Source organism: Anas acuta, chromosome 4 (assembly GCF_963932015.1).
Source record: "Anas acuta chromosome 4, bAnaAcu1.1, whole genome shotgun sequence".
Taxonomy (NCBI): Eukaryota; Metazoa; Chordata; class Aves; order Anseriformes; family Anatidae; genus Anas; species Anas acuta.
The window spans coordinates 71554437-71581026 of NC_088982.1; the positions used below are offsets into that span (position 1 = coordinate 71554437).

Genomic DNA, 26590 nt, shown 5'->3' on the forward strand with positions numbered 1-26590 from the left:
TGCTACTTTAAAAGCCAGCCACAATGCGCAAGGCTGGTGCTGGTAAGCCTGAGCTAACACAGTCTGATTTTCCAGCAAGTTCACAATAATTTAAGACCCCTTACTTCCAGGGAACGCGCCTCCAAGGCCCTGCTTGTTCCCAGGTGTGTTTCAAGACAGCTCTGTTGACACCGTCTGGTTACTGGAAATAAACCCTACCTGCATAAGGTCACGACAGCCCATCTGCTAGGGAAGACGGCCGTGTAAAACAGGCAGCAACAGGCTGAAACAGGCTGCCAGGGCTTCCAGTAGTATTTGTGCTTACACAACCGGGCACGGATGTCAGCAAGACCAAGGCATTCGCTTCGGAGATGATCACATGGTTTCTGTGTCAACACCTCCCGTGCCAAAAATCTCCCTCGGAGACTCTGGCTTACAAGAAAAAAATGTGTTTGAACTGAACGGGAGCTGTGCTGGGCTGGAAATGCTGAGTGCTTCTGCAGGCTCTGTTAACGCCGCGTTCAGGCGCTCCCCAATCCTCAGTGTCCACGAGACACAACTCAAGAAATGCCACAGTCAGCCTAATGCAGATGGGAAACCGAGCCAGACGTGGCATGCACACTTCGAAACGCAGTGAATAATGTTACACCTGATGGGGGACAGAAAGGTTTTGGGCTTCATTACCTAACGTACAGCTACACCGACTGCTCGGAGCGAGCACGCTACTACAACTGTGCAGTGCAAGCTGTGCAACACGGGAATGGGGTTTGATATTTGATTATAAAATATGAGCCATCGTAAAAAAAAAAATCTGAGCTAAATTTCTCAGCCTCGCCAAACTATAAAAGCAGAATTTATCATAAGGTTTATCTGTACACATTTTGCAGGCTTTATTTCAGGGGTGGAGCATCCAGAATTACCTCCAACTGAAGTTCAGCTTCCACCACTACCCCGGGCTTTAGGTTCTCCTGCAAGGGAGGCACCCCTTTTATTTTTTTGCTCAGGTCTATACAAGATTTCTGGAGAGCAGGTGATCAAATAGAAATAATGGAAAATTCACAGCTGTGCAGTAGGACATAACCTTTCAGACAGTGCTGATGACTGCCTACGAAAAAGTTTCTGTGCTATTTTTCCCTCGAAAACTGTGACCTTCGTAAGATGCATCTCAACATCAACAAAATCTTAAATTTTCTGGATGTTTGAAGTACAAACAAATATAAGGCTTATGTTGTATATTTGTTCACCATCCCTCCTAGCAGGTATTTCCACAAGCTAGAAGCGAAAAAAAAAATAAAGAAAAAAAAACCTGTTAGGTGAAGGAACCTTCAACTGAGCGACTTACATAGTTGTCTCTTGCAGACCAGCCTGGATAAAGCTGCATGTGTAGCTGCCTTTCTTTACGAGCTAGTTCATAATATTTCGCTTGTTCTTCACGGGAGAGAGCGTGCCACTGCAAACAAAATAAACATCGCATTAGACCTGGAAATAACTCATACCTAGGCAACAGATGACATGAGCAAGTGTTTTTGTGACTTTGATTCAGTCCTCCATTGCAAAAATGAAATTCATTAGCAGTTACAAGCACCCGTGTTTATTAAACAACTTTCAGGCATTTGTCAGCTCTGTAACTGCCAAGTGCCTTGAGCAAGACAAAAATCATTTATGGAAACAGGGCTCACCATATAATCCGCTCACAGAACCGCGCTTTCCCAACATGACATAAAAAAAAAAAGCTTAAAAAGAAGCACTCCAGCTCCTGACAAAACGGAATGGTTTGTGCTGCCTTTGAAGGGCGGAGAGCTGCCCACCACAGAAGGGATTGCTGTCTTGCTTTTGAGCAGCAGCTACACACAGGGTTGCAGTGCCAACACGGAGGGCTCTCAGGCTCCTGTTCCAAAATCCTGCTCTCTGGCAGGCTCCTGTTCCAAGATCAACCTCTACGTATCGAGCTCCAAGGCACCCGCCTTCTGAGTTCTTGTTGTAACAAAGGAAAAGAAAATGGCAACTGCAGAAAGTTTCTAAGGTACAAAACCCACAGCGCTGCAGTCTTCCAAATTACGGGAGCTGACCTGGGTGGCCAAGGAAGGATAAATTTCCTGCTTTCTTTATCTCATTTAAACACCAAACGAAACCAAAGACGTGCAGAGATGAAAAGGCACCATCTACCTCGGTATCTAATAATTCTGTAGTTGGGGGAACATCTACTAGACCTTTACCAGGAAGAGAAAAGGAGTTTTATTTAGAATTGGGTCCACTGCTGAGGCTTTAGATGTGCCTTCTTGTTTGACCACGTGCACTGGGGGAGAGAGGGATGACGACGACAGGGGGGCCACGACAAAAGGAAGGAGGATGTTAGAAACACAGAACCATGAAATCAGTGAGAAGCTCATGCACGAGTAATTCACAGAACTAGGCTTTCAGGTCAAATCACATTTGATTTAATACGTTGTTTTGTTACATGGTGGAAGATGTGAGCTTGTCTGCCTCGACAAGTTGGATGTGTTAGTGAGCGCACAGCAGCTCCCAGCCTGTTTGCAGCTCTCGGGTTCCACGCACGCATTCCAGGACTGGAAGGTCCCGAGCATCCAAGGAATGAGCATTTTTCATTTGCAACAGCAAGTAAGCTGATAAAGGCAAAGTTACAACTGTGGACAAAAAAAATTCCACATGAGCAACTGAGGCAGCCAAATTTCAGTACAGCAAGAGGCAGGACAGGAAGGGTCAGGCCGCCTCAGTGACAGGTGGAACATTTCTGGTTCAGTGCAAATGGAGTGAGAAACCTTAAGAAAATACGATAAGGGGACGGCCCATTTCTCTGCAGACATTATTTGCTGCTAACAGGAGGACAGACGGAGAACAGCTGCCTTACCAGAAATATGAAGGTAAAAAATCTAAGAATTGAAAGTTATTTTTCCACTCAGAACATTATTAGATTTTTTTTTTTTTTTTTTTTTTTACAAATTATATAGAGCTTTCCTGTAGCTGACACTTTCTGCCTCATTTCCTAGTGTCACCTGGACTCAGAGTTACAAAACTGGTCCTTGTGTGGCGGTGCCACTGGACTTGTGTTTCTCGCTGGCTTCAGTGCCCGCATTTAAAACTCTCTGAGCTCGAAAAGAGCAAAACTGGGACTCCAAACCATGCAGAGAAAGCTCTGGATTAGAAGTTTTTTTTTTCTTAGAAGTTGGCATCCTTCCCCGCTGCAGACCTGGAAGGTCCCTAAGGCTGCCGTTTCCCTGAGAGGTGTTTTTATGCTTTGACCCTTGCTTGCTGGGTGTGAAGAAGTGATGATTTAAACCTAGAGCCCACGGAGGCACAAGGGTGGGCGGGAAGGAGAGGAAAAAGCTCTCCTTAGTTAAAGCAGAGGATTTCCAGCCTTGGGCTTCCGGATTAAGCGGTAGCATCAGAGAGCCCAGCAGCATGCAGAGCGTCAGCTCTCGGGAACAGAGGCTCCTGTTCCAAAGTGGCAGAGAGCATAGCAAATAGTGGCCAGGATGGCTGAACACAAAACGTTTGATAATAATTAATCTCCCTGCAATTATATGGGATAACTCATGCGTTGTTTGTACCACAGGAAAGAGGAACCTGAGGTACTTTTGCTTGGAAATAGAAGTCAGAGCAGTAGAAAAAGCATGGAGCAGAGCACTGATTCATTAGCAAAATGGAGTTAAACGAGCCACTGCCATCGTTCAAGTCAAGAAAACAAGACTGATGTACTCAGCAACTAAGACAAATTACTGAGGGGGTGAGAATGTAAAACATGATCACAGAGACCTGCATGCAAGGACGGAAAATGCAAGCAGCAAGGTGTCCTTTAAGAGCAAGCAACAAGAACATCAGAGAGAAAGAAGAGGGCTAAAGGAACCGGGACAAGCAACAAGAGATTCCTGCACCGTTTAAGGGGGTAAAATAGGTCTTCAGACGAGAAGCAGCTAAAGTTGTGCACTGACTTCCCACTTCAAAGCACATTTTTTTCAGAGAGCTGTAGTGCCTCCTGAAACTGACTTAGCCAGGAGTCAAAACTGGGGTTCACTGGGTAAGGGGATTGCAAGAATCCGTACTCCACGTGCTACAAATGTCACCCCTTTTTAATTTGTGGGTCAATCAAATTAAAAACGGGTACATATCTCTGCTGCATTCCCTGGAGGAACAATGCTGACAGTGAGCACGAGGTTTGTAACTGTGGGTTGGCCTGCGATTTTTGAGAGCATGGAAAGAAAAGAACATGCCTGCGATGCCACAGAACCACACATCTCTCAGCAATTGAGAGGCTCTGGGATGTGCTCTGGGATCACCAGTACTCAGCTGGTTCCTTGAGAGGTATTCAAACCTTGACAGGTCCCTGAGCAAGCTGAGGTCACTGGACCCGCTTTGAGCAGGTGCTGGGCTGAACCACCTGCACAGGTCCCTGCCAGTCTACGTGATTTTACAGTCAGACCCTGGTTGTATTTACTTCTCAGTTCCATCTCCGTTGACGTCTAGAGTTCATCTTTGACTGGATCCCAGCCTACGGGAGGACACAGAGGGCGATTCGAATGCTCCTTCCACGTGTGGATGAGAATATTTCCTGCCTGAGGCGCTGACATGAACGGAACAGACGCCAGTTTGATGGGGAGGAAAAAAAAATCAAGACCTTGCTTTTATTTTTAGTCGCATGTTTTATCTTCTATAGCTAATTCGATAGTTGCACATTAGTTAGCACCTCAAGCAGAAAGTGAGCCATCACACCCACTAAAGGGAAACACACAAATTAGCAGCACACGTGAGCACACACACACACACACCCTTCTGTACATACCCTTCTGCCAAGAATCTGGTTGATAGCTGCGCTTTCTTTCAGAGTACACTCTGCTACAACGTTCGCTCTCATTTCTTTCATGTACAACATGAAAGCATTCAGAGGTTTCTTAATATGAGGTCTTTTTGGCTCTTGTTCTTTTCTCTGTTCGTGCTGAGGCTTCCTAAAACGTGGTGGGGGAAGGGGGAAGGAGGAAAGAAAAGCATCTATTTACCTTCAGCCTAAAAAAACCCCACCCAAATGAGAATTTCCAATCAGTGGTTACAGTGAAATAGCTCCTGAGGACGTGAATTTCAGTGGTTATGTCCCATCCCCTTTCACAGCTTTTCAGAGACCTGATTTAATGCAAGGTGTCCGGCTGATGGGCACATAACATTTGATCTGTGGCTCTGCTCCAGATTCATCCCTATCTCACCTATTCTCTTTTTGAATGGTTATCTGCAGTACCCTGCTACAGCCAGGAGGATAGCCCCTCATCTACTTCTTTCTTGGGCCTCTTGCCTCCAAGCACTAAGCAGCAACGTTGCTTTCTACTGGTAGGTTTTGCAGCTAAGACTTTTTCCAGTAGAAGCTCATGAGTTCACCCTCAAGCAGCATCCTTGGGTAGACCGGTCCATGGTTATGTTGGAATTGAGATGATTGCTGCTGATAGCTAAAAAGTGCTGGACTGGAATGAGCAAGGGCTTCATGTTTCATTACTCTTCTAAAAAGTCGCCCTTATCTCCTTTTTTAGTTACATAAGGGGTCAAAATTCAGAGAGGTCACGAGAGGTATTTCTTTTTTTTCGTTCGTTTTAGACCTTGCCATGTCTTCAGACAGCATTAGTTCTCAAACATTTATTGAGAGGGGGCTCGGTGCGGAAAGGCAGACTCACACATGCATTAGCTCACTGTCGTTGTGCGGATGTTCTTGTTTTACTTGAGGTGTTACAATAGCTGGGTGAGGGATTCCAGTTGTGTGAGGGCCTGGAGGACCAGGAATCATGTGATGTGAAAACCTAAAAGAAAAAAAACAAAGGAAGGTCTATAACCCTACTGAAGGCAGGCATCAAACAAATATGACAGCAGGAGGACGCCCCAAGAAGGCAAATACCATGGAGCTTGCAAGGGAAAGGCAATTCTTTAAGAGTGCATGAAAAATATTTGGCTAAGATTCGTGCATTGTAGCCGGTTTTATTCAAGAAAAACAAAAATCTGTCAATGTTTTGGTTTTGAAGAAGTTATTTTATTACCTTTCGGGCAAATAGTTTTATCAATGCACAGGAGAAACATTTAGTGGTCGTACTGTTGCACTGACTAGCAATAGAAATACACATTTCTTAACCAAAAACTGTATTTCCACACCAAGATATAAACATTCTTAAAATATCCACCACCAGCCAATGCAAAGGAGGGAACTGCCATGCAGAAACAAATAAAATAAAAGAAGAAGTCTCTTCAAGAAGTCCCTGAGAGCTCTGTATGGAATCTCTTACTTTTCGAGGTACTTAAAGAAAAAGATTTTAGCATCACCTAAGCTCACTATCCTCCCCTCAAATGCTTACACTAATTACGATGAAAAATTCCTGCATCTTGGAAGAAGGAATTAAAAAAAGAAAGACTTGCCCTAAGTAAAACTTCCTTCCATCTGTACGAGAAGGAAAATAGAAAACAAAACAGCACCACTAACTCCACCATCCCACCCTGCTAACCCAGCTCATCCTCGAGGACAGCTGAGAGGGACCTTCGGGGTGCTGAGCGCTGCGAGCCCAGGTGCTCAGGAGAAGCTGCACGCTTTGCTTTGAGCTGGTGGAATCCCCCAGTAATAGCACCAGCAAGCTAAAGGTTTGCTGAATGAGCACTGATTAAGGAACTGCATTCAGCCTCTCCTTCTCCATTCCCTAGTCCCTTTGGCCTGCTCCTCCACTCCATCAAAATAAAGCAAACACGAAGCCCTGTAACCAGCTGGGTGATTTAATTGTACAGAAAGCACGGCTTCTCTTCCCAGTCACCCTGCCAGGCACATGCTTGTCATTCCCCTGCAAAGAAGTGAAGGGATAGCGATAACCCAAAGGCACCCACGCAAACAGAGGCAAGAGGACCTACCACTTAGCAAGTGGCCTGTCTTAATTCCCCGTGCAAGAGGATGTGTCTTCTACAGATCACACACACACACAAAAAAAAACAAAAAAAAAACAAGAACAGTACATTGCAACCTTGTGTACACCAAGCACAGGATGCAGAAGCTGTCTTTAGAGTGCAGAAGCAGAGGAGAGGAGTCTGGAGTGTGTCACGGCCAAGTCTCAGTTAGCATCGCTCGCTTGCACTTAGACATAAAGACAGTGCCTGAGTCACACACCAGTGCGGATACGCCGTGTTGGCATCCCTCGCCATTAGTGGCCTGGGGCTGTGCAATATCTACCTGCGAGCAAGTTTCTACATGGAGTGATACCTAAATGATTCGAGCCTAATTACCAGCAACTTGGAAATTACAACTACAGAGCGCAGACGAGAGTGACAATCCACCTGGTTTCGTACTCGTGTAAGTAAAAACAAAGTATGCGTGTTAGCCGTTGCACCGAGGAAGGAACGAGTGACTCATTTCAGATGAAACAGATCAATTAGCTGCTGACAATTTGCCGGTGCTCCTAATTGCGATGCTTCGGAGACTGCCAAGAAAATGCTGAGTGAAACCAGTGTGGGATCCAGGCAAACTGTATATACACATATACGTTAAATAAAAAATGTACGCATAAAGTTTTAGCTGACTGAAAAGCAAGCAAAGGCAGACCAAGATGCAAGCAGAAGAGCAACTTGCCCTCTAGTGCCAGCAGTTACTCCCCAGTCAGTCATTCACCTCCTACACCTACCTGGACATGGAAGGGTCGACTGAGAGTGAGGATGGGTAGGGCTGCCTGAATCCACTCGAGATGGGATATACAGGCTGACCTTGCCTGAGGTCACAGAAGAAAGGAACCCATCAATCACATGATACGGTATTCAATAGTTACTCTAGAGCTGTTAGCACTTGATGGGAGCTCAGGGTGAAACAAAAATAGTAATAGGTAAAATTTTCGAGAGTTTGGCTGTATTCAAAGCTAACAAATGCTTGAGCACTTAGGAACTTCCTCCCTCGCTATTGAGAGATTCCCAAATCTAGGTTGCCACTGGGGAGGAAAGAAAAACAACCAGCCTTCCTCCTGTACAGCACACATGCGTGTACACACACTCCCTCACCTAGATATAAATGCACTGCAGTCGGATTTGGTTAACTAGCTCTTACAAAAGAGGCATTTTATTCCACTGTAGCTCAGTGCAAGAACACCAGAGTGTGAATTACCAAGCTAGAAAACCTCTTGAACAGTTTTATTCAGTCTGTGAAGACTTAGGGCTCTCTTCATTTGTACCTTCTCCAGTGTGGAACGAGTGGCCAGCTTTTCTAAGAAACTCAAATTTTGTTTGATAAAAAAAAAAAAAACAAGCAAATAACAACCTAAAAGCCCACAACAACACAAGTACGTCTTAGTGCATCTTTACTTAAAAGTTCAACCTTCGCAAATTCAGCCCAAATACCTGAACCAGTCCAGCAAGGCCACCACACACATCAATTTGGTTCCAAGAATTACTTATTGAAGGGCAGAGCAGCTTTTCAGGGCTGGGGGAAAAAGGGAGAGTGGCTTTTGTAGGGTTCAGGATACGGGTTTCACACTTGGAGTAAGTTATTGGCAATGAGTAATGCTCAAAGGGAAGAGGAATAAAAAAAAAAGGGGGGGAGGAAGTCTCAGCAGCACTACCACACAGGAGGCTGGCTACATCCAGTTGTCAATGAGCAGCACCGAACACACTCCCAAACCTTGTAAAATCTCAGCTCATCTCTCCTCTTTCTCATGCCGGTTAAGCCTCCTTCCCAGTCCCCTCCCCGCCAGCCTCTGCATTGAGAAACCATTCAAAAGAAACGATTGACCACATCTGGAAAATGAATGCCAGGAACTGCCTGGTGGTGGTGGAGGTGGTGAGTCAGCCTAGCAGCAATGAGGGGGGAAGGGGGGGAAGTCAGATGCTTCCATATTTTAGCTTTGTATCTGATAATAATTTGCTACAAAAAGGCATGTGGCCCTTCCTGAAAGATTTGCCAGCAATGAAGCATTTCACCATCTTCTGGGCTCTACTTTCTCTCTGCCTGTTGTCATCTGGATTATGTTTTCCTCCCATACACAGACACATGAAAAAAATCTACATCTCTCGTTGTGTGGGCACAGATTAGTCAAGACACAGCTTCTAAAGCACTGAAACTGTTGCTGAGTTTACTTGCTCCCTGCTCTGACAGAACCGGGGGCTAGTACCAATCTACCCCTAGCAGACGTGAGGCACCTGGTCATATTGATTGCATTCTGAAAGTACCACGTTTCCTCCAAAAGGAAGATGACACCTTCAATGGCAGAGAAAGATCCTTTGAGTGCTAATGTTAGCAAGAAGAGCAAAATCTCCCAGTAACTGAGGCATCTCTCTGTACAGAAACTGTAAAAAGCTGCAAAAGTTTGTTCTCCATTCTGGTGCAGTTTCAAGCCTTCCCCCCCCACACACTTCAAAGTTCTTTCTTACCTCCCCTCCCCTCAGTAATTGCAATTTTGTTTATTAAAAATTTACATTTAATTCCTTGAGAACTGTTTTGTGCTATCTTTCCAAATGCCAAGAGCCACAAATCTGAGCCATAAGAAATATATAGACTTCAAAGTGAAATCTACACACTTCAATTTCTGTACGTGTTCAAAAACCAGATTCAATTCATTTCAAAGATCAACATTTTTTGATCTTTTAAACTTAAATAACATAGCCATTTCTTACTGCAGCGACATTCTTATTTTGTCAATGCTGCGACTGATTCAACAACAGCGGAGGGTACAAACATGCACCTTGTCTGAAAAGAAGCTAAAAGATCTTACCAGCCGAGAGGTGGTGTTATCTGTCCAACCCCCCCTGGAGACAAGGGATAGAAGGTAGGGATATCAGGAGCTGGAGGATGTCTGGACATGCCTGTTAAAGAGTACAGAAGAATGAATGACTTTCCCCTCAAAATATTGCAAATGCGAGCTACAGTTCAGAGCTAACGCAGCCAGCACTATGATGGAATTAGTGCCCTGGAATTAACCACCTTTATGGCCAGTACTGAAGCAAAAGGCCACCCATGCCCCCTTCCAAATATTAAATACCTTGCGTACGGTGTTGTGATTCAAATGGAAACACAGGGAGGAAAGGTGCAATAAACATCTCAGTTAAGGACCTGCACAAGTTCAGATTTCCTGTCAGGTGCTTTAGGCAATACCATCCTCTAAGTGTTGTCACCAAACCCAACCGAATCCCGAGGAACTGCTCTAACACACAGCGCGAAGCAAGAGGAAAATAAAGCATTGCCAAAGAGGCAGCACAGCCCAGCTCTTAGATTAGGTAAATTGCTACTTGTATGTTCTCACTGGCTCCCTTACGGATTCACAGATTTTGGAAACTTGCTACCACAGAGGATCAGTGGTTAATTAAGAATCATTTTCAGGCCTGTAATGGTCACACTTGATATGATTCATTTGGCTTCCAATTGTCACTCCAGCTCCAACTAAGCTCTTCATCAAGTTGACTCCTGTGGGCTCCAAGGTCAATCTGTTTTGCATTGGTAGTGTTTCATGGAAAAATAAAGAGTCCCATCAGAAACGATCCATCAGCCCTCGTTCCCCAGAACACAGAGTCCTACAATTGTAAGAATCACCTCAAGATTAAAGCTAATCCCAGCCCCCAAAGGGCCCCTGGTCTCCATTCTTCACCTCAAACTCGCTCCCCCAAGGGACGTGGAATTACAGTTGCAGAGGCCACAAAGACATCGGTTTATTTAAATGTGTTTGGGGAAGAGGAGGCTGAAGCAGAAGGAATTGTTAAGTCTACTTCACATGTTAAATCAGCTGCTTTAAAAGGGTATTAAATATTTATGTAGTGACACTCCAAAGGTCCAAGACTGAGTGCGCTACCTTGAGACTTGGTTTTATAGATTGACGCTACTGATTCCTCCCCACCCCACAGTTTGCATTTAAATCTTCTGAATTTAATTATAAGATTTGAGGAATATCTTTCGGGATTGTGTGGAGGAAAGGATGGAAAACAACAGGGGTGGCGGTACTGCTAACTCTGTCTCTTTTGGTGCCTCAGAAAAGCTCAGTTCTCAGACCTCGCACCACAGCCCGAGGATCGGATCTCTGGCCAGTTGTCTCTTCAGAGGCGTAAAAACAGCTGGCGGCTGACAGGAGAGAGAACATTTTGTGTATCCCAGGGTTTTTAACAGTGAGGGAAGGCTCTTTCAGTGCGGTTATAAAAGGGTGAAAAACAAGCCCGGCCTCTCCTCTCTGGTGACAGCTGATCCTCCCGGGGAGCCATGACACCACCTCACTCCTGCCAGGCCGAGCTGCGTGTGAGGAGCCGGCCTGTTCTGACCCACAGGGAGGCCAGCTTGTGCTCATGGGAGGGTTAAAAACAACACGAATTAAAGGGAAGGATGAGCTGACTGCCTGGAGGAAGGCGCTGGCCATGTGGCCATCCTGAGGTGCCCGGGGTGCGGGAGGGGATGCTGGGGGCAAGCCGCCCTGGGACCCCTCGGCGCCTTCCTGCTGAGGGGTTTCGGAGGAGGAGGGCACCCCGGCGCTCCAGCCCCACGCTGGGAGGCGAGGACAGAAACAATGGTCGGAGGCATTTGGCAGAGGACCTGAGGGAAAATTTTCCCTTAGCAGCAACTGCACGGGCCACTTCACTGGGGCTGCTCTGACACGCTCGCGGCGCTGGAATGGGGAGCATGGGAAGACCACACACATCAAGGAGACCGTCACAGAAAAAAAAAAAAAAAAAAAAAAAAAAAAAAAGAAGCCTCCAGCCCACATTGTCCGTCGGCATCTTCGCCAGACGCTGAGTGCAGGAGTCAGGAGCCCGCTCAGAAATATCAGAGCTCTGCGTGAGGGATGGGCTGCGCAGGGAAGAGACAGAAACGAGGCGGGGAGGGAGGACGGGCAGCAAACACAAACAAGGTGTCATGTCCAGGCTGGGTCTGCAGGAGATGAGGAGAAAAATAACTTGCCATCACGGAAAGCCAAAGCCTTCTGAGCTCAGGGCTGTGGCATTGGGATGTGCCCCGCCAGCCGCAGCTGGCTTTGGCAAGGGGTGCAAATCCCCACTCCAACACGCACGGCACCCCTGGGGCTTCAAGGAATGAGCAGAAATATCCTCCTCCTGGGCACTCGTGCGACGAAGGAAGACAAATGAGGACAAGGGGGCTGTGTTTGCTTCCGCTGCTCTGAAAAAAAATATATTCTACATGCACTTACAGGCCAGAGTAAATTAAAAAACAAGCAAACACCACATGGCCACAAGGCCATGGCATTCTCTGGATATAGCCCATGTTATTATCGGCATAGCAAGGCCAATGTAAAAATAAAGCATTCAGGGAAAGTCAGAACTCAAAAAGTCTCTCTCCTTGGGTGATGGTGGCCAAACACTGCTCCAAATAAACAGGACAATTCTGTGTGAGGACGTGTGTCCAGGTAAGGCAGAGCTTCACCAACTTTTCAGCCAGCTGTTGTGGGACATGTGCATGCAGAAGAAACCCCTCCAGGACCAGCCAAAACCCCTCATACCAGCAGCTACATCCTGACTACGGCGAACAGCTTCATCCGCCCTCTGTTCCCCTCCTTCCCTCCTCACCATCAGCTCTCCCACAGAGGCTTCTCCTTGGACTGCTCACCCAAACCCATGTTGGATGGAGTCAGTCCTCCCCCTGCAGCCCCCGAACCACCACATCTCCCCTCAGCCCAGCCTTTCCAGCTCCTTTATCTCACCCCAGCACAAACAAAGGCAGCACCAAACCCCTGGGATCACCCAGAGGGAGCACTGGGTGCAAGTCCCAGGCTTGGTGCTTCCTCAGGAAGCCCAGCCTGCCCCCAGCAGCAGGGCAGCCCTAAGGACACCAGACGGGGATCTGGGCTTGTTTGTTTGTTTGTTTGTTGGTTTTTAGAAGTCCCAGGGGCATGCAGAAAATGGACACCTGTGACTCGGACATGTAAAATGATGCTTTCTGCAGAAGGCAGCAGGTGCAAGAAGGTTAAAAAAAATAAGTCACGTTTGCAAAGCCTTAACTTGTGCAGGCACTAGACTGTCCCCCTGTATTTTAGGGACTACGCTCCAGTTCTGCCAGCTACTGTGTGGAGGAATTCAGACAGAATTCAGAATATGAGAATTCAGCTTTGATTAAAAGGGAAACACAGCAGTACTTTGATAACCGCAGCACTGAAGTGCTCTTCCCTGGTTTTTGGGAAAGTGAGGGATGATTGCTGTTTCTGTGTCTGTGCGTTGCAAGCCTCAGGCACAACAGGGGGCGGTGAGGGCTGGCTGCTGCTTATTGAGATTTTAAAAGGCTCTGATGAGTAAAACAAGCCAGAATTATCACATTAGGAAGAGCACGAAGATTTAAAAAGCCAAGTTAAATACCAGCATCACGGCAGAACAGCTGTCTCTGGAAGCAGGCATGCATGGCCAGAGCTCTCCCCCCAAAATATGACAAGCAAAGCCATCAGCAGCATGGGGGGCACTGGGACGGGCTCACCTTGCTTGGAGCTGACGTCGGAGGGGATGTGAGACGGGTGTGACCCCGGGGAAAAGTGCTCATCGCTGTAGGTGATAAGAGGGGTGAGGGGGTGAACCGCATGAGAAGGCTGTACCACTGGCACCTTGTTGGACTGCAAGAGACGGGGAAAAAAAATATCATTAGTGAAATGTAGCTTCTGCATTTAAAAATTTAATAATAATAAAAACGCAATAACAAAATATGGTTTTAATATATTCATGTTACTGAAGGCAAAAGGTTTAAAGCGAAGATTTGCCACATCTCCGGCTCACGCAACATCAGCTTTATCAACTTTGCTCCTCCTCTCCATCACGTTCCTGCTTTTCTGCAGGACCGCAGCGCAGCAAAGACGAGTGCCCGACAAAGCTGGCTTGTACATCGGGCTTTTCCCCTTGCAATTTTATAAACTCGGGTTGAAATCTCTCAGTCTGTGCAGCAGCTATCTACAAAGTCACCCTTAAGAGCCTGATTTCACATGTTGGCAGCGGCATTTTTGGAGGGGCCAGCTGGGAAGGAGACGCGGAGATGGCTGGGAGCTTTGCCATGTCACCCCAGGGAGGAATCAAAGTGCTGAAAACACCCAACAGGGTCCCGAAAGGGGTGCTGTCAAGCGATGTTCCCACAAACCACGCTCTTGAATGAAGGCTGCAAGGCAATGGGACTCGTCCATGCCAACGCAACACTTCCATGCTCACACTGCTCGAAACAAATGTCACTTTTCCCATGGTGGGAAGAACCGCAGCGACCATCCCAGCATGTAAGAGGCGCTCTGAGCTTCTACCCCACCACCCTGCACCCTGCCCTGAGGCAAAAATAATTATGCAACGAGCAGATTTTTAATAAAATAAAAAAGAAAAGGAGGAAAAAAAAAAAGCAATAGGCCTTCAGACAAAAATGCTGATAAATCGCAGCAAGAACAGCCTGTCAAATGCCAGGAATTAAGAGAAGTAAAAAATCATTTAGGAACCCAATGAAATTAATTTTGAGTCTCACTATTCAAGTCTTGGCACAAATAGACATTACGACAATACTCCAAGTACAAATCAAGGATTTCTCTGGACTTCTAGAACCAGGAGGGCTATTAAATGGACAACTCAATTTATTGTTAAGGCTGGTGGGAGCAGAGGAAAAAGGAGCAAATGGGAACCAGTGCAGCGTTTTCTGCTTTCCTTGTTTTCAGAGCACCACCTTAAGGAACTTGCATTAGCAGGCAGTATCTTCTTAATGTCTGACCTATCCCTCCAGTCATATAGCTCAGAATCTGGTGCCATGAATTTTTGCTAAATTATGCTATCCTTGCTCTCCTCTTAATTTTACGGTTTTCAACACAGATTTGCTTTCCTGTGGGAAAGAGATAAGAACCTGAGGATTTTAATTTAAGCTTTGGCCTTGTCTTATATTTTGCAAGATGGAGAGAGAAAGCAGCACTAGTAGGTGTTTTAAAGCCAACAAGCATTAGGTCCATTTTTGTGACCAAATAATAAAAGCAATATGAATTCTCAAGAATATGTATGAGTTGAGTTGTAAAGGCGATAGCACAGGCTGCTATTCATCTTCCCAATCTGTATATATTCAACAAAAACAGATGCCAACAAATTTCAGATGATTTACAAATCAGGCCTCAGTCTTTAGCTACAAGACGTGCGGGCCAGCCCACCATTCAGCAATTACTTTATCAACAATAAACTGTACATTATGAATAAAGATCAAGGAATAGATGTATTTAGGTCACACACGCAGCTGCTAATCAGCATTAATTTCTCAAAATTTAGTAATTAACATTTTGTATTATACTGGATGTAATTGTCATGCACGCCCGTGGTATCAGGGCTGCTTGCTTTTAGAAATCATCCATTCCTACTTTCAGTCAGCCAATCCATGTACCCCCTCGCTCCTCAGCATCCTGCAGATTCGATTTTATTTTCTAATTCTCAGCACCTTATCCCCTAAGCCCATGGCAGTGGTTTTCAATGGGTGAAGGAACTGTGAGAAGTGAGGAGAAAAGCAAACCGCTTGTCAGCGGGCTTAAAATTAACATATAAACAGGGTGGATCTCCATTAACAGCATTTGGAGGTCCTTCTGCAGAGCCTGAACTGGCAAAATAAATTAATAACTACAATAATAATAATGAAAATAATGATGATGATGATGATGATGATGATAATACAGGTGCTCTGGCCTGTCTCACAGTGCTTTGGGCACCCACATCCACCACCAGACAGGGGCTTGGTGGTCAGGCTGAGCACCGTGTTCCCTGCTGGTCCCACCATGACAGTCACCGTGTGTGATGGGCAGAAAACACACGATTTCTCTTTCTGCAGTAAGATTTCTCTTACTGCAGTCCATTAAGTCATGTTTTCTTTATCAGTGGGCTTCCTCCTCCTCCCACAAGCATGCTGCCCATGCAGCATGGGCTGTGTGCATTTGTTTCCCCAAATTCTCCCCAAATTTGTCTCTGAACACAGTACTTTAGGAAAGCTCAGGCTGTTTGTCAGGCCCAAAGCAGGGGCTGCTGACCTTGACCACACTGAGCTCCACACGAGGGGAATATGGTCCCTCAGTCCCTGTCACATTGACAAGATAGACATTTTGTATAGTCATGATTCACTGAGCACCTTTTTCCCTCAATACAATGTTAAAATCTGCAAATCCCTATCAGACCCTACGCCTTCAATATTACAGGATTACTTGTTGTCCTACGTGAGGATCTTAAACTAACAGCTAGCGAAAAGCTTCGGCCTGCACCTATATGGTGTCCTATATGCAACAAGTGTGCAAAAACTATAAAAAGCCAGCAAAAATGCCTGTCGGTCAGCACTGGGCAGGCAGGCTGGAGCTGGAGGGGAGCATTTGTCCCAGAGAAAGACATTAAAGGAGCACGGAGCAGGGAGGTGGCCTTGTGAGCAGCAGGCTGCAGGGCCTGGCCTGAGGCCTGCCATGGCTCCCCAGCACCAGGTCACACAAATGAAGAAATATTTCGTGCTCCAGCCAGATCCTGGAGCCAAAAGCTAAAAGCAACACCCAAAACAGTGCTCTGATCCCCCCCCCCCACCCCCCCCCCTTTAAACATTTGTCTGCTTCTAGAAGAAATGCTGCAGCCTCCTTACTTGTCTCCTGTCAGTAAGTGGTACCTTGGGTACAAGCACTAGCGGACAGTCTTCTCAATCAAAATGAAAATAAACAGATTTACAAAACAAACCAGCAAACACCTTAAGGAAAGAGAAAACCAGACCTGTGTGGCCAAATGCAAGCGTTCCCTCTGTTCCTGAGAGGAAGGGTCATTTTGAGAAGCATGGCTGCAAGTTTTTGACAGCAAATGTTGAATTGAGAGGGGAAAACACAACAGCAGACAGCTCCTCCAAACATACACCACCAAAAAAACCCAACCCCGTCCACTACTGCTGTGGGTCTACCTCAAAAAAAATAATAATAAAAAAAGGACAATGACCAATGACTTGTTGAAGGACTTCAGGATACCTTGGCCTGCAAAGACAAGGGAAATCTGTCCCTTTTTTAGCCTGTTTAACTCCTAGTTTCGAGGGCCCTGAAATCGTTTTAGGCAGAAGGACTTGGCAAACGGAGGAGACCGACATTTCAGTTGCCATCTCAAAATAGCGATAGCATTTTAATGGCTAACCCAACTCTGGATTTATGCCTTTGATGACCAGCTGTTGCAATAGGAATGCAAGGGCCAGGAGAGCATAGTTTTGGAGCAATGTGAAAACCAGGCCTGTGTATGAAGGCCCGCTGTCATGCAAGCTTTAGCACAGGGGACTGGTAAAGTAAAGTAAGGTGTCTAGTTACCAGTAGATGAAACAGGTAATCAACACTAGCAATAATTGCAATTACAATTGCAATTACAATTTTCTGTCTTCCTGGGAGCTGTCATACCATCCCTTTCCATAGGCAGATCTGCAGAGGTGCAAATTATAGCAAATGGTTTTTATGTATAAAGCCAACCTCCTTACAAGCTCTTGACGGCAGAGATCACTTTATGTTTAACTTTCAAAACCTTCTCCAATCGCTAGGCAGTGCAGCTGAGAAAATGACATAGCAGGTACGGAGGTGGTGGGTTTGAAGCCTTACTTTTGACCTCACCTTGAAAGCACGCCCACAGGGACCACCCCACTCACCCCCTCAGAAACAGAGGTGCAGCAATCTTTTGAATTATAAAAGACAAAAAAAAGAGTCAAGTTCTTTATATGCTGCTTCCCAGCATGGCAGCACAGGGCCATTTATGTTGCTGACCCTTCCTGTTTGGAAACGCCAGGCAGGGGTGACACCCATGGGACTTGCCACAGTAAGATGGCAAAGCCAAGCCCTGTGTCCCTTCTGACATCACATTTTGAAGCTTTGCAACTGGTAACACTTATTCAGAACAAAACTATCCTCAAAACTGCATGCTTCAGGGAGTAAACCGGTCGCTAGCAAAGAAGAAAACTGCACCCAGTCCCCCTTGTCCTCAAGTCCTTTGTTTCAGTGCATGGCCAGATAATTAAGTTGGATTCAGTGCTGGGAGCCAGGGAAGGGGAGAACAAGAAAATTACTGTAAGTCATTGTACGCTTCCCCCTTCCCTGGGACACCTCGTGCCAGTGGATGTGGAGATGCCGCAACCCAGAGACCCCCAGGAGTTGTGGAGAAGCCACCGGAGTGCAAAGGGTGCTCCCTTGAGATCCTTGCCAGAGCCTCATGTGGTTATTTGGGAGCAGCAGAAGTTTGTGCCCATTTCTGAGCCACCAAGACCCCCTTCCTTTTCAGACAGCCTGGCAGCAGTGCTGCAATGCATGGGAGAGATGGGAGAGGCAGTTTCTCAGGTGCTCAGCCTCCTCTCTGAGAGCTCAAGCCATGCAGCAACACTGCTGGGCTCTTTTTTGGACCAGATCTTGCAACACTTCTTCCACAGGGTGTCAAGCCTGGCAACACAAGACAGCGTACAGGGATGCCAGCAGAGGAAGGGCAAACTGCTCTGCTTGAAGCCTGAAGCATCAGTGCACAATAAAAACCCGAGTGCAGCAGCCAGGGGAGCACTGCAAAGAAAAGAGTGAATGGGATTTGATAAAGCCCGGGATAAGCATCTATCTAGACGGATTACAAGAAGTAACTGGATTCAGGTTAATTGCGACGTTAGTGAGAAAACACTGTCCTAACGGCGGGTCTACCTTGTTCTTTTTGCAACTTTTTTTTTTTTCTTTCCTTCCTTCTATCTTGGAAATTAATATAGCACAACTGTGACTGTTTTTTTTTTTTTTTTTGCTGAAAAGTTGTAATAAACATTTGAGTTCCCTCAAGACAGCTTTAAAAACATGGCTGTTGAATCTCCGACAGAAACAGGCTTTATTTCAAGTGTTCATTAAGCACCGCCATTAAGCGAGTGATTAAAGCACACCCCGTATTAAAATAGCTTGATTAGAAATCCCCTGCTATCTGAGTTTTCTACTCTCTCGTGACTCCTTAATTTGTTTGTTCTCGCCTTCTCGGGAAGGCTGTCGGGAGACCCGAGATGCTGCGGCACCGCGCGGGGAGCCGGGCAGCTCTTTCAAGGCTGCTATCGGGGAGAGGACAAGCCCGCTGCTATTTACGTGCTGCCAGAGCACGTGTGTGCAGATTACGTTTAATGTCACACAGCCCATTAGTTTTAGAAATACGCGCTGATGACTGATAGGGCATTAAATCACCAGCAAAGCCGCACACCCGCACGGAAAGCCTTTTCTCTTGAAGTATTTTGCAATGTTTTATGTCGCTCTCCCAACACAGCACCGGGTCCTCCTGACGGCCATCAGTTCCTAGGAAATGCTCCACATTTTAACAGCTGGCGCTCATTTGAAGCTCCGTTTAAGTTGAAGGTCCTTTAACTTTGCCCATCCTGAACGGTTCATCCAGCACTGGGAATACGCAGCTCTGTGGGGTTAAGCAAAGGCTCTTCTGCCCACGCAGCCTGCCGTTCCCTCACCATCCACCAGCCACAAAGGTGTTTTCCCCCTGTTTTTTCCCACCTGCCCGCAGCCCTTCCTGTTCCTGGGGGAACACAAGAGCCACGGTTTTCACAAGCCCGAGCTGGTGCCACGCTCCTGCAGAAGGGGATGCGCTTTGGTCCAACACTCAGCCCGGGGAGTTTCCAAACCAAGCCTGGGAACTGTTCGGGCAAACGAGAGGCCGTCGGGTGGATAAATACCGAAATGTGGTACAGGAGCGAGCGGCCTGAGGGCATCCCCTGAAGGCCGGTGCTCCTGCGTGTGCCTGGTGCTCCGGCGTGTTCCTGTTTGGGCCGCCGCCGTGCGTCACAGGATGAGGCGACTCTTCCTCGTCGGCCTCCTCGCGTCCCACAGGATGCAGGCCGAGGATCCTGGGGCGAACCCAGAAAGCCCCATCCCGTGCAGCGGCGGTGCCTGGCAGCGTGATGAAAGCGCTTAAAATAGGACCGCTCCCAAGTATATATCTACGTGGTGTCCGTGCCACACCGCCTGCTCGCTGTCACGTGCCATAACAGAGGCCAGCTGGGAGCAAGAAGGCTGAAAACCGTCAGCTTCTCGCTGAGTAGGGATTTTTTTGAGGTGAACTCAATGGAGATGTTCTTGGTTCAGGGAACACACACGGTTTTGGTTCAGATGTTCAAGTTCAGCACGCATGCATGGGGAACACACCTTAGCTCTGTCCCATCAAGGCAAGGACTCCAGCCCCAAATGCTGCCACGGGGAAAGCTTTGCCTGGCACCAAAGTCATGGGAAGGGCCATCCGTGCACTGTCCAGGAGCTTTGAGCCATGGAGTTAAGAGCCTGGGGGCTGGCAGCACACAGTGGGATTAACACAGAGGTCACCCAGCACACGTAGGGCACCCAGCAGGGCGTAGAGCAAGCACATGAGGGGTCGCTTCCTCGAAATCCAAGGCTCCCAGGCACTGCTGACCCCGCATACCCACTGGAAAAAGTTTTCGAGTAACTTCTCTGAGTCCAGCTAAACCGTATTAGCAGATTTATCCAATAACATGCAAATTTGGGTTTTAATGAAAAGTCTTAAGTCACAGCTCTAAGTGATTTGGACTTTTCCGCTAATGGCATCTGCTAATGACCAAAGATTTAATGCACCAAGTCTTAGCATACATCAGTGCAAACAATGTAACCATTTAGCGGAGGTAAAAAGTCATCTCATTAGACATCCATCACTGGATGTGGGCAAGATGGTCCGAAGGCTTAAAATAAAATATTCATTTTTAAACTCAGGAAAAAAAAAATCCCTAAAAACGTACAAATGATTAGGCCAAAAGCAGCAGTCTGCTAAAGCTTCGCCGGGATTGAAAATGCAAACTGCAACATATATCTGGAGGTAAAACGCATTTGCAAGTACTTAATTTCTGCAGCACTGTTCCACAGAAGGCAAAACCAATTTTAATAGGAATTAAAGCAATAGGGCCCTCCAGAAACAGGATGTCTCTTAGACAGGTTATTTGAACCATCCGTAGAAGGTCATAACAGGAATTATTTCTCCGCCACATTGTGCAAGATGACTTCAGTACAAACAAAAGTGATGAAAAGCTGCTAGCTTAATGTCATGGATCAGCCCCACGAGGGGTTGTAACAGTTGTGAGACACAAAATCACGCCCCGAAATGACACTTACATGTAGCTAAAGGTACAGCTGTCACAGCACACAGCTCAGCACGAGCAGAGAGTGAATTGGGCTCAAAGAAGCCGGGCTTCACTGTTTCTGGCCCATACCGTGGATGCCAGCATCCCCAGCTGCCCAATCTCACTGTCTCAGAAGATGTAAAAAAGGAGGTGGCTCAGGTCAGGGAGCTGTCAAAATTAAACCTCACACTCGTGCCCCTCCTATGGACCAGGCACGGATGCTCAGCACCAGGTACCAGACCCAGAGCATCACGAGGAGCCAACAAGGAAGTCTTCTGGGGATGCTCCTGCATCGGCTTTGGTGCTAGGTCAGTCTCTGAGAGCTGCCCTGCGCCTGCCAAAACGCAGCCTCATCATGCAGGGGGTACCCAAAATGTGACTTTCCCACCAGTGGTGGCACCAGATCTGCTCTGGCTTTGTTCCAGCCTCTGCGCTCGCCCCAGGAAGGTGCCAGAGGGCTTAAATAAAACGCTGTCGGTATGCACGGCGCACGTGATGCCCTTTAAATCCTGCGTGGGATACTCCTGCCTGCTGCTAGACTTGATTTTTTTTTTTTTAATTCAAGAGCTGCCCTTTAAAATCACTCTTAAAAGAAAAAACAACACCCAGCCCACAGCCTGAGTTTTGTGCAGCAGGCACCTCCGTCCTCGTAAAAAGCCTGGACTGCGCTTTATAACGTGGGTAAAAGCCTAAACATCATAAAAAGAGAGCCTGAAGTGCCGGAGCCCCTGGTAAATCACCCCTCCAGATGGTCCTGGGGCTGCACGCAGCGCCCTGCCCGTGGCACGGGGTCGCCCTGCAGTCACACCTCAACCCGACCAAACCCCAAGCCAGTTACGCCTTCCTTGGGTCAAGAGGCACTTCCGAACTTCTCCAGCGCCCCGTCATTAGGGCCGGCTTGATTTTCCAGGCAATTACCGCTCCCCTGCACAATTACCTCCTCCCACAGCACGGCAGAGGTGTGGGCAATTTCTGACCACAGCCACGCTCCTCCTCGGCGCTTCTCGGCGCAGAAACAGGCCCCAGGAGAGCAACGAATTGCCAGTCTAGCAAAGCAAAGAGACAACAGCGCTGGAAGGCGCCGCGGATGGCTTCTCAGGTGCGGGAAATTTGGCAACTCACCGTGTGCATCACTTGGGCTCGAGCTGGGAGCCGACGCTGCGAGAGGGGCAGCTCCGTCAGAGGTGCGCCCTGCTCTCAGCATCGAGCTGCCTGGCGCTCGGCGAGAGGAAGGAAACGCTGCCTCCCCCACGAGACAAAAAAACAAAACAGAACGTCAAGACAAAAAAAGACAAAAAAAAAAGCACCCTCTCCTCTTCAGAAAACCAAGGCCAGGTGTTGGGTGCTCTCGCCATCAAGCTGGCTAATCTGGAGGCCGGCTCGTTTAGGGAGATAAAGGATTTGGGGAGGTGCCGTGGGTTGGGGGAGCGCTGGCTGAGCGTGGCTCCTGCAGGAATGCCTGACCTTTCCTGGGGCTTTGATCATGCTGGCTCGCGGCGTGAGATAACGAGCCCTCTGCAGAATCCGGAGGTAATAAAAAAAAAAGGCAGCTTTGAGGCCTCGTGTTTTGGCAGTGAAATGCTTACCTGTGCTGCCAGCTCCCCCCTGCCCTGCCGGGGAACCGCTGGGGGAATTTGGGCCAGAGGCTTGGGCTCCGTTTCCCCTCGTTGTGTGTGGCTTGGAGGGGAGGCACGCACGGAGAGGCTCCGAAACACGCAGAGCCACAGAGGCACGGCCTCCAATTAATCCGCAATTAAGCTGCAGGTAGGATAATGGGAGGAGAACGCGTGTACCTGACACAAACCACACCGTAAAACCAAGAGCAGAAGGGGATGAAGCTTTTTTTCCCCCCTCCCGTTCCCCCCGAGTGCCCAACCTGCACCTAAAGGACTGGTTTTGCTGATTTTTTTTTTGGTTTTAATAATTTTGAAGGGGGGGGGGGTGTCTTTCTCCGAGCAGCCCAGGACGGGCGACTGGAACAAGGCAGCGAGGTGCAGGGGCAGCAAAGCATGAAACACCTGGGCTGAGTCGGCGGGCGCTAATTAGCCGAGTCTCCAGCACTTCCCCTAATGAACCGCATCCACCCGGCTGCTTTGGGCCCAGGGAGGTTCTCCTGGCCCTGGGGGTGGCCGTGGCGGGGTCCCTGCAGCCACCCCACACAGGTTCCCCCAGCCGCAGCCAAACCCAGCCAGAGCTGGCCACGTTTCTCCCCGCTGGGGGGGAAAAGGCGGCGTGCTCGGCGGTGCCGCCTTCCTCGCGGGGCTTGGCTATGTAGATTTCAGATGCAAATTTGACTTTAGGGCAGGCTTTATGGTATTAGGAGTCTCTTTTTTAGCCTCCTGAAATTTCATATGTATACACGCTGGAGCTCTCTCATCTCTCTTAATTGGGTTTTGTGGAATTTCGAGGCCCGGGGGCCAAGATGGGGGGGGGGGGGGAGGGCTGCTGATTAAAGCAGCCGTGGATGCAGCGGCGTGGCACGATGGCAGGAGCCAGGCTCCGTTCCCCCGAGCTGCCTTCCCGCAGCCACCCGGCAATTTGGAGGAGCCCCTTCTTCTGCCTTGGCACCCCACGACGAGGGGCAGGGTGCCCCAAAAAGCAGGGCGCAGCGAGCTCCCCTCCCTCCCCGCGTTTGGCCCAGCTGCACACGCGAGGATCCAGCCCAGGAGCTGGCTGGCTGGAGCTAAATCCAGAGCTTCACACACCCATGATAAATGCAGTCTAGTTTCATTTTTAACCCACAGGAGGGTGTGGAGGGAGAAGACATCAAAGCATGGACACAGGCTACCCTGGCATTCGGGGCGTGCAATTTTATCTTCCCCTCATTTCCCTCCTCTCCAAGCCAGCTGCTGCAACTATCAGGATGCTTGCCCTCCGGCCGGCGCGCTGGAAAACTGGCTTGCAAGGCAGTCATTAATCTCTCCCCGTTTACCCAGCTGGCACGGGAGCTCGCTGAGACGGGAGAGCCGGCTCCGTGCCCTCCCCACCAGCAGCTCCCGCGTGGCCACCGGCGGGGGGACACCCAGGGGGGCACGGCTGGGTGCCACCAGGCGCCCTAAGGACATCTCCGAGGCGTGGTGTGCATCTTCAGGGGAGGATGCAGGGATGGCTGAGCACCTCCGCCAGAACGAAAATAACTTCTTCAGAGAAAGCTTTTTCGGTGCGCCCGTGTGGTGATTCACGCCGAAGCTGTCACATCCTCCTGGCAGCCGTGCTCAGCCGCTGCTTTGCTTCGGCGGCGCCCCGAAGGTGCCCACCTCGCCCTGCGTTTGATCTGGCGCTCGGGCCACCGGTTCTCCCGGGGAGAAGAACCACGCAGGCGAGTTTTTGATCTCCCTTAAAAGCAGGGCTTATCTCCCTTTCTGTTTGTTTTCTGTTTCGGGGGGAGTGGGGCAGCTGTCTGATGGGAGTGCCACCCACCGCATCTTATCTCGGCACCCACTGCAAGCCACCGGGGGAACCGAAATAGCAGCACCTTCCTCTCGAGCAGCTGCAGGGGTGTTCGGCTCGGGAAACGAGGGGTCCTTCGTTAAGGCTGTGGAGATAACGGGCAGGATGGCCCAGGAAGCCTCCACGGTACAACCAGGTTGAGCATCCACATAAAATACAGGGCACAGCATGGACCACGCCTGGAGATCCCAGACATGGACAGGCAGCCCGTGCCCCAGCCAGCTCCCTGTTGACCCAAACTGACCCAAACTGACCCAAATCGCTCCCCTTGAGCCCCTGTCCCCCGCTGTGGGTGAGACGTGCACAGGGAAGGGCAAGACCCCAGCGGGGTCGTGAGAAAGCGTGACTTCCACCGCCTCCGAGTGCCGCCAGCGCCTCCAGCTGCTCGCCCCCTTCCTGGCTCTCTGCAGCCGCTTTCCGGCCCGCGGGACGAGGCACCGGGTCGCGAGAACAGCCCTACCAAATCCTAAAGCCCTTGGGGGGACGTGGCCTGAATGGGATCAGCACCAAGCCAGCCTTCGCCCACACGGACGACCCCGTCCCCCCGGCCACCCTCAGCCCCACCTTGCCGGGGGCAGAGGCCTCCGAGGGCCGCGTTCCCACGAGCTTTCAGAAAAAAAATAGAATAAAAAAATTAAAAAGCTACGAGCGGGCAGAGGAAGGAGCTCTTAGCGAGCCAGGGAGGAGGCAGCAGTCAGCTGTCGCACCGCCTGTTTCGCGGCAGCCCCACGCGAGCTTTCCGTCCCCGGCACATCCTTCCTGGCCAGGGAAGGGCACGAGCCCTCAGGAAGCCGAGCGGCGGCTGCAGCTCCTCTCCTCTCTTCTCCTCTCCTCTCTTCTCCTCCTGGCTCCTCCTGGCTTCTCCTGCAGGGTTTTGCCCCCGGAGTCCTGCAGGGCTCGCAGCGAGGCGCCTGCTTTAAATGGGGTGCCCGAAATAGAGCCTGGGTGGGCACTATATTTAGCGGGAGGCAGAGGGAAGGGCCTCGGGATGTCCCGCCTGCAGGGGTGAAGGTGGTTTTGTTGGGAGCAGGGGAAGGCAGGCTGCAGGGGGTGGCATCCAGCAGGAGCCCCCCCCCCGGGGTGGCCAGGCAGGGCCGGGGTGTCCCACCTCCGGGAGGAGCCGAGCTTCTAATTAAGAGCAACCGGCTCCGCTTAATTGAGCCCAATTCACCTGTGACATGAAGAGCCACAATCCCATCAACAATAATGGGACTGCATCGGCTTACACCAGTAATGACTTCGGCTCAGCGGCATAATAAAGCTAATTCGAGACTTCTCCAGGTCCAGCTGCTCGGGCTGCCGGGAGGAGAGCAGAAGACACCCAAAAACCATTGCCACGTGGTTGGGGGGGACAGCAGGGTGCCACCAGAGCTGCTCCGGGCTGGCAGACATGCAAATCAGCAGCTGCACAACCCCATCCTTGCTGCTCCGTCCCCTGGGGCTGGGGACAGTGGGGCCTTTAGGGTGGCACGTCTACAGAGGGCTGGGGAAGGAGAGGCACAACCCCATGCGCCTCCGCTCCCTCCTCTGTGTCCATTCAACACAAAAACCAAGCAAAACGCGCCGCGAGGTCAGCCGAGGCACTTTCTGCTTCAGCTTCGGTTGTTCAAGGCCCGTGCTTGGCAGAAAGCCTCCCGGCTCATCCTGCTTCACACCAAAGTATTTTGGAGCTCGCGCCTGGCACCCTTCAGGAAGGAAGCAGCGGAGATCAGAAGGCACCAGGTGCCCTCTTACAGAAGTTATTTTATAGTGACCTCCTGCTGGCTCCTGCAAAACCCAAAATATTTCTTCAGAGAGGCCGGGGGCTGCTGCTGAGGAGATGCCACCTCCAGGTGGGACGAGATGAACCCGGCGCCTTGCTGCGTGCAGCAGGGCAGCTCCAGCCCCAGCTCGACCCCGCGGCCAGCAGCCCTGGGGAGAGCAATCAAAAATTGCGCCTTTAAGGTGCCGTCCCGTCCGCCCAGGGATGAATGGCAATAGTTATCACGCTGCAGTTTTTTTGTTTTGCGGTGGCGGTTTTTCTTTTTCCTTTGAAGGCTGAGCATTTCTCCTGAGCAGGGTTACCGACGGTGACTTCCAGCTCCCCGAAACGCGAGACCGAAGGTGCCGTTT

General features: G+C 49.2%; 2 protein-coding genes across 5 annotated transcripts in view; both read right to left on the bottom strand.

The window, feature by feature from the left end:
• ETNPPL (ethanolamine-phosphate phospho-lyase) overlaps positions 1 to 26590 on the bottom strand; it is a 397476-nt gene that overhangs the window by 142969 nt on the left and 227917 nt on the right. The gene's annotated exons all lie outside the window — the stretch shown is intronic.
• Positions 1 to 26590, bottom strand: part of LEF1 (lymphoid enhancer binding factor 1) — a 58195-nt gene that overhangs the window by 14355 nt on the left and 17250 nt on the right. For 2 of the 4 annotated variants that reach the window (XM_068681929.1, XM_068681928.1), the window contains exons 4-9: positions 13385 to 13517; positions 9699 to 9789; positions 7626 to 7709; positions 5652 to 5774; positions 4778 to 4940; positions 1322 to 1429 (exon numbers count right to left, since the gene is read on the bottom strand). In XM_068681929.1, coding sequence (XP_068538030.1) covers positions 1322 to 1429; positions 4778 to 4940; positions 5652 to 5774; positions 7626 to 7709; positions 9699 to 9789; positions 13385 to 13517 — 702 coding nt within the window. The remainder of the gene's footprint in view (positions 1 to 1321; positions 1430 to 4777; positions 4941 to 5651; positions 5775 to 7625; positions 7710 to 9698; positions 9790 to 13384; positions 13518 to 26590) is intronic. The other 2 variants (XM_068681930.1, XM_068681931.1) reach the window with 1 other exon arrangement.